The sequence below is a fragment of the Oncorhynchus clarkii genome, chromosome 1, assembly GCF_045791955.1.
Source record: "Oncorhynchus clarkii lewisi isolate Uvic-CL-2024 chromosome 1, UVic_Ocla_1.0, whole genome shotgun sequence".
NCBI classification, from domain to species: Eukaryota; Metazoa; Chordata; class Actinopteri; order Salmoniformes; family Salmonidae; genus Oncorhynchus; species Oncorhynchus clarkii.
This window is the reverse complement of record NC_092147.1, coordinates 43,987,953-44,002,264: the sequence shown is the minus strand read 5'-3', so window position 1 is coordinate 44,002,264 and position 14,312 is coordinate 43,987,953. Positions and strand designations below refer to the sequence as shown.

The following is a 14,312-nucleotide window of genomic DNA, read 5'->3' as shown; positions in this document are numbered from 1 at the left end:
TGTTTTATATACTCAGTGTATAAAGTAAGGTCAAATGTTAGTTGTTACCATAGCAATTATGCAACCTGGGACTGTGTACTAGGCAGTTAGAAAAGAGCCAGACGTAATTACACATAGTAAGAGTAGTCGTGTTCCAACAAAGCTTAGTCACCAAAGATATCCTTGTTTGTTTATAGTAAACTTAGTGTCATAAATAGCTATACTAAATCTGGCAGAATGTATAACCTAATAAGATGGGTATGTTTTCAGGGCATCACTACAGATACACGGGCCTGTTGACTGGACTGTACACCCGCATGGTGCCTGAAGTGGCAGAGGAGGAGGCTGTGGACCTGGACATGCCTGACTCCAACAGGACGTGAGTCCACTAGTACAGCACAATGCTCAGAATGTGTCCTTGTTCACAATCCAAATGGATATTTGCCATTTGCTCGTTGTGTCTGTTGTCTATGACCATTTGCAGTGCCGACTCGGAGAGACAGGACAACTCGAATACTTCTCTCCGACCACAAGATTCTGCACAAGAGAAGAAAGGTGTGCAGGTCTCCCTGACATTCGCCACCATGAGAAACACATTGGCCTTCTGATTTTTCCCTAGCTACAGCGATCGCTCTTTCCCTATTCTCACCGTCCACAGCCTTGGCCTTGTAGCAGCCTAACTTCTCTCCCAGGATCATTACAGACATTACAGACATCAGTCTGGATGTCGGGAGCATGTAGGAAATTATTCCATCCGTTTAGTGATTTAGCCCTGGTCCTGTGGGATATAGACATAGTTTATTATGCTCTGAGTGAGTTAGGAGCAGCTCACCATACGTTGTTTCCCCAAGTGTGAGACTCCCACTCCTCCAGTTAAGGCTCTGAAATCTGGGTGGGGCAGACAAAGTCATTCTCACTTACTAATTGAATAGTTGTCTTGGCATGGGGGAGCCCTGAGCACTGTGAATGGCCGGAACATTCTGTTCGGCTGCACGGATAGGGCTGTCTGTTGGCTGTCTATAGACCACATCTGTTCTGTTCTCCACGCTACGTTGGCTGGGCTCAGTTTTAGGTTTGTGACGACACCCCATGGCTGAGTTGGAGGAACTCTGGAACGAGGTCTCCTCATTGGCTTGGTTCACATGTACATTCAGAACTATACTGTAGCATCGTTTATCATTGTTGTGTGACAGACATCCAGTTCAAATGTGTTGGCACAGATCAGTACTGTGTGTGGCATGTGTTACTTATTACGTATTCTCTCCCTCTCCTACCCACACCTGTAGAACCTTCCGGATCCAATTCAACTCTCCTGTCTGGGAACAGCCGATGGAAGAGGAAGATCCGTGCTAGTGAGTAGACTATCTGCTGTTGACAATACATTATCTGGTCTATCCATCACCTCCTGTCCTTATCATACAGGCACAATTTCACCCCTTCTTATGCCCTACCCTGGCTTTACTAGCTCTGTGATGTTTGTGCTTTGTAGAAGTGTTGTAAAGAGCTGTTGCAGTTAGGGGCCTACGATGCGTACTTCATGCCTTTTTAAGAATCCCAATGGGTCATTGACCTTCAACTCTCTCGCTGTCAATGCAGTAGTAAGCTATACTTCTAGCGGGCTCTCCCTGGAGTTTGTATATACCAACTCGTCATCCATTTTATGGAGTTAGACCTGAACGACTGTAAAGCCCCATGGTTCAATAGAGCAAGATAGTGGAGATTCAAATCCAATCGGACCACTAATGACTTTCTACTGATGGATATAAGGTTTATCGTCCTTAAGCTGGTTACATGCAAGAAAAACAAACAAGTTAGTGAGAAGACCTGAGCGTCAGAGCTGTTCTCTCCACACTAGAGGGAGCTGTTGATCTCTGGGCAAAAGAGTTTTAATATTAGTTTTTATCTGGAGTTGTCTACAATTGAATGAGATTAGATTAGTGTTTGGAAAAAGGTAATTTTTCGGGGTAAACAACAAATGTGCTCTCTTGCTGATGAAACGCAATAATTCTGGTTTCTTCAACTCTTTTGAACCATAAGGGTTTTGCATATATTATTTGAAAATTTCCCACATGATTGGTCATTCATGCGTGATGACCCTAATGTTATGCACAATGACAACACAGCACATGCATGTTAATGTGAATGCATCCGAGTTGTGTGTTAAGTCTAATCTACAGCACTGTGTTGCTGTATGAGCTCTGATTAATGTATGTTATCTATACTGAACAAAAATATAAACACAACATGTAAAGTGTTGGTCTCAGGGTTCATGAGCTGAAATAAAAGATCCCAGAAATGTTCCATGCGCACAAAAAGCTTACGTCTCTCCAATTTTGTGCACATATTTCTTTACCCTGTTTGTGAGCATTTCTCCTTTGCCTAGATAATCCATCCATCTGACAGGTGTTGCATATCAAGAAGTTGATTAAACAGCATGCTCATTACACATGTGCACCTTGTGCTGGGGACAATAAAAGGCCACTCTAAAATGTGCAGTTTTGTCACACAACACAATGCCACAGATGTCTCAAGTTTTGAGGGAGGGTACAATTGGCATGCTGACTGCAGGAACTGGCAACAGCTCTGGTGGACGAGGTTTGAATGTTAATTTCTCTACTATAAGCCGCCCCCAACGTCGTTTTAGAGAATTTGGCAGCACGTCCAACTGGCCTTGCAAACCACAGACGACGTGTAACCACGCTAGCCCAGGACCTCCACATCCGGCTTCTTCATCTGCGGGATCGTCTGAGACCCACCCATTGCGCCCCTTCCCAGTCATGTGAAATCCATAGATTAGGGCCTAATGAATTTATTTCAATTGACTGATTTCCTTAAATGAACTGTAACTCAGTAAAATCATTGAAATTGTTACATGGTGCGTTTATATTTTTATTCAGTATATGTTGTACTCTACTCCTTTAGCTCTCCCTCTCATCCTGGTGAGGCACTTCTCACATGAAAACGCTACAGAAAAAGAGGAGCCCATCATTGAAGAGGCCAACTTTGATTTCAACGTGATTGAACCACCAGTAAAACACAGAATTCATACAGATACTCAACAATTTCCTATGTTATAGAAACATTTCACATGTATACCTTATTGCAATTGAGCAATAAAACAATACTTTGGTACTGAGCAATAATAAAATACTTTGGCATTTTTTCAGCAGGTCTCCCATGATGGTCCTAAACTACCTCCTGATTCTCCGAATCAGAATCCATCGATGGGTAAAGAAGCGCCTCCTGTCACCAAAGTGCCACAGCTGGAGGAAGCAGTCGGCCCGAAGAAGAGGCTGACCCTGTCCCTGTCTGAGAAACAGAAGCTCCTAGACTGGAACCTGGTTACTCCAGAAGAGGCCCGAAGCCCTGGAGGAGGAGACCCATCCAAACACTCCAAACCTGGGGACCAGATCCTCCCATTGCCTCAGGTAGAGGCAGAGCCAGTCCCAGCTCAGGCCCAGCCGGCACCGTCCATGTTCCAGATTTGGGCAAATGCCTTCAGAAGGTCTTTTGGATTACCAGGGACAACCACAGACTCCAACACAGTTGTCACCAGGAGGAACAACAACGGGCCCACCAAGCCCAGGCCTCTGTCTGACGGCGCCTTCAGCTTTAGCTCCCTGTTTGGGGCTACTGCCCAAAGCCAGGAGGCCGAACCAGTGGGAGTGGGTCAGAAGAGCCAGCCAACCCCACACCCATGCAAGGCCTCCATGGGTGATAGACCCGCAGACCTGCCCATGCTACTGGACCAGGTGTCCCTAGGCAGCAACAAGTCCGTGGGATCCTTCACCACAGACGACATGGCCTCACTGCCGCCCAGGAAGCTCAACTTCTTCTCCTACATTAGGCTGAATAAGAGGGAGGGGCCGGAGAGCGTGGGAGCGGGGGTTCTGGAGAAGGACATCAGGACCATCCTGTCCAACATCAGGAACGAAGGTCAGGGGTCAGGAGGATGTGATGAGCATTATGATATGCTTCTACTCCTTTGCCGTCCGTGGCTACTAAATGCTACAATGCTATAATGAAATGAGATTACAATATTAGCCTATACTTGGTGTTTAATGTCGATGGGTTTGGGTTTTTGAGCTTAAACTATTATTAATCTTTAGTTATAATAGAGACATGAGGGGTGCCATAGCAGAGGGTTTACACTATGAGTTATCTGTAGGAGGAAGGGTTATGGTGGGTGCAGTTAAGCTTGGGAGGGGCTGAGTGCAGGGAAAACGGTCCCATGTGGCAGTACTGATAAGGGGAGAGAGCCATGGATAAGGGGGTCGAGGTCACGTTAAGGGAATTGGAACCGTTTCTTGCCCGTATCACTTTGTTTCCTGCCTAGCAATAAAGATGCAATGTTTTAGCGAGAAGGAGGAGACTCCACCCAAAGTGAGGTACATATACCACCACTATTATAAACATGTCTTTGTCGATTTAGCTGTTCGATCCTTTGGGAAGAATAAGCTTTGTTTAAGCTTTCATAGTGTCCGTCGAGTTCTTACTCTGATAATTAGAACCTAACAATGTAAATCACATAGTTGAAGTGAGTGTACAACTACAGTTTGAAGACCACTGCTCCAGTGTAATGTCCTTGTGTCGTCTCATCTATACACAGCCTCCAGCGAACAGCAGAAGGATGAGTCCAACTCCTCAAGTGATGATGAGCTTGTCCCAGCCAAACCTTTGTCCCAGCCGAAGGTAAGGGCCCTCTTCCAATACTGTTACATGCATCATTCCTTCCTGCCTTTCTTGGAAGTAATCACTGATCGTGATGTTAAATAATGGGTGAAGGCAACAATCCCTGTCACGTCAGATCCAGTGGCGGTCAGTGCCGTTTAAGATGAGGGAGGACCTTTTTTTTTATGAGCATGGCCTTGTTTCTATTACAGCATATTGGATGTCTGTCGTTCATATTCCATTCACCCAGTTCAATGTAACATCGATAGGTTTAGGCTACTACATGATCATTTTCCCTATACCCATCATGAGGTTGCTATAACCTAGCCTAAGAATTAACGTTTACAAGGTAGGTGCACACAGGTCGAGAGAAAAGGTGACAGACAGTGACACATGGACAGACAGTGACAAATTCAATACCACCTTGCACACTCTTACCTGCCTCTAGCTTATCTAGGGTCATTAGTCCAACAGTTGCAAACGAGAGTCTCTATTGGACAAATTCAGTTTTTTTTTTTTTGCTTGCTATTAAGAAATGTTTTTCAACAGAATTGGCAGAATGATCACGCGTAAACATAGTTCACATTCATAGCATCTACGTTGTATTCCTTCTTGCATCTATGCACTCTCCTCCTCTCACCTTTTCCCTTCGTTTGTGGACTTCAATGCACTACACATCAGCTGTATGTGACCAGGCAAAAAAAACTTTCCAAGCCAAACCATATCAAAACCGCTGCACACAACCTACATCGTTGACCCCATATTAGCTAAAGTAACATCCTAGTCAACATTACTAATAGAACTAATACGTTAGTAAACCAGCTACAATCACGAGGTAACGTTAGTGTATAGTCAGTAAGCAGTTTAGCAGTTCCACCGGCAGGCCCGGTGGCAATTAATACAACCAAAAGCTTGACTTGGAAGAGTTTCAGTGTTGTGTTGGATAGTCATAGCCAGCTAGCTAACATGGCATCCCTCTGTTTGAGCTGGGTGTTTGAATAGGCTAAACTAGATAGCTGCATTTGCTAAGTAAGTAAGTTAAACTGAAAGTGAGAAAAAATGACTCTTGCTTCTCCTTCATTTTTCAAGAAATTAATTTGTTGAAAACTGTTCAACTATTGTCTTTTTACCTCTGAGTCAACTACTCAACACATTGTTTGTACTGCAGTGCTAGCATGCTGTAGCTTATGCTTTCAGTACTAGATTCATTCTCTGATCCTTTGATTGAGTGGACAACATGTCAGTTCATGCTCCATGAGCTCTGATAGGTTGCAGGATGTCCTCCCGAAGTTGTCATAGTTACTGAGCAAGTCTATGGAAGGGGGAGAGGACCAATAGTCTCCTAGGTTTTGTATTGAAGTTAATGTACCAAGAGGAGGACAGACACTAGTTGTCCTCTGTCTACACCATGGTGCTACCCTACAGAGTGCTGTTGAGGCTACTGTAGACCTTCATTGCAAAAAAATGTGTTTTAATCAATGATTTGGTGATGTGAATATATTTAGTATAGTTTTATATAAAAAGGATAACTTTTTTAATGTTTTACAGTTTTTATTTTTATGAATTTCACTAAGGATGGTCCTCCCCTTCCTCCTCTGAGGAGCCTCCACTGGTCAGATCAGCGATTAGAGGCACCTCTCCTCAAGGCAGAGGATACAGAGTAGGCAGAAAGAGGCCGGTGGGGAACAGATAATCCATCCTCCATTAGAGAGTGATTATTGGGAAGGCTGAAAGGAGCACATCATGACCTGCTCTTATCACTTTACATACAGGGAGGAAATCCCACTCTGGTGTTGTAGTATGTCTGGGCCATGGCTTCACCGCGCACACTCCACCCTCTCATTTTGAGCACTGTTTTTTGCACTTCTCTGTTAGGAACAATCTCTGCTTCTTCCGCCAGGTCAGGATAAGTGCATGACTGATAAGATATCAGACTGTTGTGCACAGAACACTAATAGTTGTGATTAAGAAAATAGGGTTCAACTCTGCTGTGAGGTAAGTGGTATGTGACACTGTCTTGCTGGTCTGTGTTTAGACCCATGGGAGCTCAGAGAGACAGAGGAGGAGGCAGGAGGAGACTGTGATTCAACAGAACAAGAGAGAGCAGCTGAAGAGACTCCACAGAGCCCAGGTACAGTAGAGCACATAAACAACAGCATTACCACACAAAGGGCTTCTATGATCATTTGCCATTCGTTTACATGTTTTATAGACGGTTGGTTGTTTAGCAACAAAACCGAGGCATGCACAACAATGGGGAAAACATATGGGTTCGCTTAGATTACTGGCAACATGTAAGCTATATTTTGTCCCTGATGTTTATTGAAAACACAATGAGCACTTGTTGTCTCTCAAATACATTGTTACAGTTATTGGTTAGCTAGTTATCGAATTTGAGCATATTAGCATTGACATGAAATCAGTCTAAACATCTTACAACAAGACATGGTATCAATAACAAGATGAAACGAGCTGAAACGAGCCCATTACGATTTCCCACATGGTAGTTTCTTGTCATTCTTGCTAACAATCTGGCCATCCAGTATCACAACAACACTCTGACTTCTGCCCCATGAAAGTGCGCACATCGTTTTTGTGGCATTGTCAACTAACCTATCTATATAGATGCTTTTTTTCCTGATACATTTGAATCACTCATGAAGTCTTCCACAAACATATTTGATTTGTTGGGGAGATAAATGGAATATAAATATTATGTGTCGAGCTACATTGTGAGCCTGCCTTGGTTGTTTCTGACCTGGTTGTTTATTGTGTGAAGGTCATACAGAGGCAGCTGGAGGAAGTGGGGGAGAAGCAGAAGGACCTGGAGGAGAGAGGGGTGACCATTGAGAAGGTCCTTCGAGGCGAATCCCCAGGTGAGCCACGCTGTGTCCTAACTGCATGTACTGTACCTTTGGCGAGTACTGTACATTTGTCATCCCATGCTGTGCGGATTCCAACAGCTGCACCGTGTACAGTATGAGTGAAGTACATAAAAGTGTATCCGTTCAGTTGACGTAGCTGACTCATGGCCAGAGAATTTTATGAGTTTAGGAGAATGGATTGGAAGGGTCAAAATCAGAATGTTCAGTAAGTTGGCGTCCTTGTCCTTGCATCAGAGATGCCTTATTCTCTGAAGGTAACACACAAAGACATGGCACGTGAAGACCGCTATGAACAGAGAGCGGAGAAAGGCATGGCTGATAATGGAACTCTCTTCATCTTTGTTTGACCTCAGCCAAGAACATATAGCCGAGACACGTAAATACTGTATTCAGAAAGACCTATGCTCGTTCTAGTTGACTGGTTTCTGTGAGGTTTGAAAGTGGCAATGCTTCTCTAATCATTATTTCAATTTCCTTATCTAGAGTAGTCTACAAGTCAGAACTAGGATGCCTTTGCTAGGAAAATATATAATAAAAAAATGGCACCAAATTATAGTCACTTGCATTCAAAAGAACCTTAATAACCAAAATAACCTCAAGCTAAAATTGTTTTGAAATCACTACAGTGTATATTGGCCTTGTGAAGAGAGGAAGGTGGTGGGAAAGCAACCCATGTTTCATTTCCACTGCACATCGTGATATACAAGTTAGCCATTAAAGACAGCCATTTTAGAATGAAAAACTGTCATTCCTTTTAACAAGTCATGTTTTTGTACTGATAATCATAGTCCTCAAAGGTAAATTGTGTTTTGCCGGAATTGTAAAATGGGATTTTCATCCGTTTCTCAGAAATGTGTTTGTTCCTTCTGCACCCTCCAGATAAATAATTTATTGTGAGTTTATGCATAGTTAGCTGTTACTTTTATTACAATTATATTAAATTAGATTACAGTGCATAAAAGCACACAACTGAGTAATACAATTGTTTCATCCACATTTTTTCCCTTCTATTCTCAAATGGAAAGCACATTTTTGTGTAAACTCATGTTTCGTTCAATAGTCAGGCTCTATGTTAAAAGCCTCCACTGAATGACTGAGTGTATCTTGTCTAAGTACCATTTGAGACAGATACATTAACAGGCAGGCTCCTCTCAGTACAGTGAATGACCTTGCAAATTCTGATTCTAAAACTACACAGAGATATTCTCTTGTGATGTGGCCGTCATTGTGCAGATGTTTTTGCTTTGTTTGGATAATTGCATTATAGCGAAGGGCTCTTGGCTCAATAGACTCTTTGTTCATTTACGTTATTAACGTACTCCAAATGGATAGAAAGAGGGCAGGGGTAGTTGTCAGACAATGACAGGTTTATGTGCATGGCAAGATTCTGAGTTTGAAAAAGGAACACAAAGTTTCGACTTTGTATCTGACTCTCCTCAATCAAAATAGATTTGTCTAGGTAAAAAATAAAATTAAAAAATGAATCAATAGATGTTTGCAGGGGTATTTGGAGGCAAGGGTCACAGTGCTCTACAGTATGTGGCAATGGTAGAGAAGGCGTTTCCTCTGAACTTTCTGACAACAAAGACGGCATAATGTTTCAGAAGATTTAGAAAAGGCACGAGGAGCTGTCGTTCAATCAAACACACTCTTCTAATGGGTCTAATATTGTTGGTTCAATGTAATTGCATTGAAATGACGTGAGAACAGTGTTGATTCAACCAGTGCTGAAGTGCCAAAAAAGCTGAGGTTCCAAAATTCTGCATTTTGACATGTCCCTCCATGTGACCTTCCAGGAAGGTTTTAACTCACTTAACCCCAACATTTCTCCAAGTTCACCTTCATTGTAAAGCCTTAGGTATTTTGTTTCTTTGGCAAAGTCCATTTTGAATATTATTATTTATTTCAAGTGATTAGTGATTCATTTACGTCTGTCCCTCATTTTAAGGTCAAGTCTGTTACATGAACTGAACTCGTGTTCTAATACGGTGAAGCTATTCATATTTTGATACGTTTTTCAAACAAAACCTTGAACATCTAATAGAAAAATCATAGTGTAAAAGTAGGTGAGCTGGTTCTACTCTTTTTGGCCATTTGCTGGTGTTTTGTGGTGGAAAACTGAGCAGGTCGAACATAACACGTCAACCCTGTTACGCATAAATAGACAGGCTAGAAATGTTTGAACAATAAATACAAATTGTGAAGCTTGTGTTCAATTGCCACTCCCTGTTCCACACAACAAGCTTCCAATCCCCTTGTGACAGGGGGATTTATGGCTGATTTAAGATGAAATCGTCAACCCTGTTACTTTATTTGGCACTTAATAGGCACTTTCTATATTCATTTACATGTTTTATTTATTGAGATGGGGAGAACACTTTTTATGAAGATGAACGTGTGCTCTCTATTACAGAATGTTAAAATCAGGTGAAAATCGAGCGTTTTTTTCCCCCACCAAGTTATACTTCTCAAAAGGCACCGAATTGATGGAATGACTCATTTACGTTATCGGCTCATGTACAGTTGGACGATTACTATGTCCGTCTACTGTATAACCTTGTGACAGGGAGCTTATTAGTCGACCTTGGACGTAATGAGGAATGAAGAAACAGAATGATCAAACTTCTATATGGGGTTGGGGTAACTGATTGTGACCTTGCTCTCTCCCACTATCAGACAAAGGTGATGGTCTCTCTGATGAGCACGAGCTCCTTCAAATGTGGTTCAAGCTGGTCCTGGAGAAGAACAGACTGGCACGCTATGAGGAGGAGCTGGTCATATTGTAAGTAGGAAAAGATGAGAGGCAGAGAGCATTCTCAGATAGTGTGACTGCCTTATGGAGTGAAGGGTGTTCGAAATGGGTTGTCTTGTCTGTTGTTAGTGCTCAGGAACTCGAGCTGGAAGACAGACAGAGTCAACTACAGAGGGATCTACGATGCAGGATGTCCATAAATGGTATGGGTCACATACTGTGTAATTGTAGTGTAGTACTGTGCAATTGTAGTGCGCAGCAGTTGCACATTCTGAACTTACCACTGTTATACGTTTGCGCCGCTGCCCTTTATCCGCTGTGGCCCTTTGCAGATTCCAGGAAGAGCTCCAGTGAGCTGGCGGAGGAACAGGAGATGCTGACGGAGATCATGAAGGTGGTGGAGAGGAGAGACACTCTGGTCAGCCAGCTGGAGGAGCAGCGGCTGCAGGAGAGGGCTGAGGACAGAGACCCGGAGAGCCTGATACTGTCTAGAGGCTACCAGTTCCACTGGACCTGAAGAGAATCAGCCCTCTGGGGCAGGGAAAAGGCTACAGCACCATGCAGCTCCACAGGCAGAAGAGACAAGTGACTTCACTACTAGTGACTACCCTACTGGATTTGGCCGCACGTGGCATGATGACCCTTTTGAATATGTATATCAATTTGACTTGTCAATTCCTACTTGAGGACCACACCTCTTATGGACCTGAGGGTTGTACATCAAGTGTTTGTTTAGGCTAGTCTCCCGAGACAGCCTTCAGAGATTACTGTATGCCTTACCAAGAAACCCTTAATGTTATGCAGCCTTATAAATAGAATAATATAGAACACTTTTTCAGTTGCACTGGAAAGCACGTATAAACACTACAGAAACCCATAGATTCAGCCTATCAAATGTGTTTTCCCTCTCAAAGAAAAATATTGCTTATGTACAGTACCAGTCAAAAGTTTGGACACCTACTCATTCAAGGGTTTTTCTTTATTTTTACTGTTTTCTACATAATAGTGAAGACATAAACTATGAAATAACACATATAGAATTTGAGATTTGAGATTCTTCAAAGTAGCCACCATTTGCCTTGATGATAGCTTTGCACACTCTTGGCATTCTCTCAACCAACTTCACCTGGAATGCTTTTCCAACAGTCTTGAAGGAGTTCCCAGGTCGGGTGACTGTGGAGGCCAGGTAATCTGATGCAGCACTCCATCACTCTCCTTCTTGGTCAAATAGCCCTTACACAGCCTGGAGGTGTGTTGGGTCATTGTCCTGTTGGAAAAACAAATGATAGCCCCACTAAGCTCAAACCAGGTGGGATGGCGTATCGCTGCAGAATGCTGTGCAGCCATGCTGGTTAAGTGTGCCTTGAATTCTAAATAAATCACTGACAGTGTCACCAGCAATGCACCCTCACACCATCACACCTCCTCCATGCTTCACTGTGGGAACCACACATGCAGAGATCATCCATCTCACAAAGACACAGTGGTTAGAACCAAAAGTCTCTAATTTGGACTCATCAGACCAAAGGACAGATTTCCACCGCTCTAATGTCCTCATGAGAGCCAGTTTCATCACAGCACTTGATGGTTTGACTGCACTTGATGGTTTGACTGCACTTGAAGAAACTTTCAAAGTTCTTGACATTTTCTGAATTGACTGACCTTCATGTCTTAAAGTAATGATGGACTGTAATTGCTCATCGCTTATTTGAGCTGTTCTTGCCATAATATAGACTTGGTATTTTACCAAATAGGGCTATCATCTGTATACCACCCTACCTTGTCACAACACAACTGATAGGCTCAAACGCATTAAGAAGGAAATGAATTCCATAAAGTAACTTTTAACAAGGCACGCCTGTTAATTGAAATGCATTCCAGGTCACTACATCATGAAGCTGGTTGAGAGAATGCCAAGAGTGTGCAAAGCTGTCATCAAGGCAAAGGGTGGCTACTTTGAAGAATCTCAAATATGATTTATTTTTAATTTGTTTAACATTTTTTTGGTTACTACTACATATGTGTTATTTCATAGTTTTTATGTCTTCAGTATTATTCTACAATGTAGCAAATGGTAAAAATAAAGAATAACCCTTAAATGAGTAGGTGTGTCCAAACTTTTGACTGGTACTGTATATATATATATATATCCATTAATTCTTGAAGAATATAACTTAGAAATGCCTCATGATCTTAGTTCAACTGTCACACTCCATAAGAACCCAAAATATAAGCTTGTTTTTCTCCAATGTTTGTAAACAATGTAAATGTAAACTAACACTGTATAACCTCATAACATGGCTAAACAATCATGTTGATATCATGGATAGTCAGTCCTTGCATCCATAGCTCTGTCTGTTATTCTGAGAGTGGTTACATTTCTCCAGGCCTATCGCTCAGCTTTTTACCAAAACAGAGGCGGGATGGCCGTTTATTTATTGTTTCACTGTGGATTTGCCCTTTTAACAGCTGCATATTATCAAGATATCAAAGTGTTGCCAACAAAAAGTGAAACAATAGGCCTATAGCAAATGATGCATATGGTATTCATTTTTTCACATGTAAATAGCACTTTTCAGTAATGCTCAAACCAAGCAATTCCATGAGAGCAGCATTTATTTTTCAACTCGAATCAGTCCTCCATGACAACAAAATCATAAACAGAGTAGGGCTGGCTAATAAATCCTTTGTTTTGGGGTTATGCTCAGGTAAAACAATTTGGCAAATCTATACTTCCATATTTCCAAGTCCTATTCTTGAAGATCAAGGGGTATAACATTTATTGGAATGACTGGAATTCTGATAGACTTTGGTTTTTAATGTAAAGATATAATTTAATTGTATTATTATATGTAGTTGAATGTGATGGGAAGCCTACATAACCAACCCATAAAGTTAAATGTAACATCCATATATGACCAGCTATGTAAACTTTAACATTGATTTATCCTGCAATAGATGTGGTTCAATTGGTAACATACATTTTTGTCTTCTTCTAATGCCTCTTAAGGGGAAAGTCATCTAAAAGTAACCGAATGTAATCAGATTACGTTACTGAGTTTGGGTAATCCAAAACTTATGTTACTGATTACAATTTTGGACAGGTAACTGTAACGGATTACATTTAGGAAGTAACTTAACCAAACCTACCCTGAGTGCCGCAGCGGTCTAAGGCACTATCTCAGTGCTAGAGGCGTCACTACAGATCCTGGTTCGATCCCGGGCTGTATCACAACCGGCCATGATCGGGAGTGCCATAGGGCGCCGCACAATTGTCTCAGCGTTGTTAGGGGAGGGTTTGGCTGGTGTAGGCCGTCATTGTAAATAAGAATTTGTTCTTAACTGGCTTCCCTAGATAAATAAAAATGTATTTAAAAAAAACCTTGGCAAAGGGTGGCTACTTTGAAGAATCTCAAATATAAAATATATTTTGATGTGTTTAACACTTTAATTATTACTACATGATTCCATGTGTGTTATTTCATAGTTTTGATGTCTTCACTATTATTCTACAATGTAGAAAATAGCTAAATAAAGAAAAACCATTGAATGAGTAGGTGTGTCCAAACTCTGGTACTGTTAGTAGGGGTAAAGTGAATAGGCAACAGGATAGATAATAAACAGTAGAAGCCGCGTATCTGATGAGTCAAAAGAGTTAGTGCAAAAAAGGTAATTACAAATTGTCCTGGTAGCTATTTGGTAACTATTTAGCAGTCTCATGGCTTGGGGGTAGAGCTATTTAGGGTACTGTTGGCTCCAGACTTTGGCATGCTGTGCAGTAGCAGAGAGAACAGTCTATGACTTTGGTAGTTGGAGTCTTTGACAATTTTTAGGGCCTTCCTTTGACATTACCTAGAATAGAGTAAGAGGTCCTGGATGGCAGGGAGCTAGGCCCAAGTAATGTACTGGGCCGTATGCGCTACCCTCTGTAGCGCCTTGCGGTCGAATGCCAAGCAGTTCCCAGCAAACATAACCCCATTGGCCTCATGTGGACAGGGGCTAGCCCACAAAAAGCCATAAGTCCA

At 42.1% G+C, this 14,312-nt stretch overlaps 1 protein-coding gene across 3 annotated transcripts in view; it reads left to right on the top strand.

The window, feature by feature from the left end:
* Nucleotides 1-13,838, top strand: part of LOC139407721 (F-actin-monooxygenase mical2b-like) — an 89,390-nt gene extending 75,552 nt beyond the window's left edge. For all 3 annotated transcript variants that reach the window (XM_071151590.1, XM_071151583.1, XM_071151574.1), the window contains 11 exons: nucleotides 250-358; nucleotides 464-534; nucleotides 1,266-1,331; nucleotides 2,902-3,008; nucleotides 3,147-3,915; nucleotides 4,589-4,671; nucleotides 6,686-6,781; nucleotides 7,430-7,526; nucleotides 10,212-10,317; nucleotides 10,417-10,490; nucleotides 10,620-13,838. In XM_071151590.1, coding sequence (XP_071007691.1) covers nucleotides 250-358; nucleotides 464-534; nucleotides 1,266-1,331; nucleotides 2,902-3,008; nucleotides 3,147-3,915; nucleotides 4,589-4,671; nucleotides 6,686-6,781; nucleotides 7,430-7,526; nucleotides 10,212-10,317; nucleotides 10,417-10,490; nucleotides 10,620-10,804 — 1,763 coding nt within the window. In that variant the 3' untranslated portion in view covers nucleotides 10,805-13,838. The remainder of the gene's footprint in view (nucleotides 1-249; nucleotides 359-463; nucleotides 535-1,265; nucleotides 1,332-2,901; nucleotides 3,009-3,146; nucleotides 3,916-4,588; nucleotides 4,672-6,685; nucleotides 6,782-7,429; nucleotides 7,527-10,211; nucleotides 10,318-10,416; nucleotides 10,491-10,619) is intronic.
* Nucleotides 13,839-14,312: the final 474 nt, after the last annotated feature.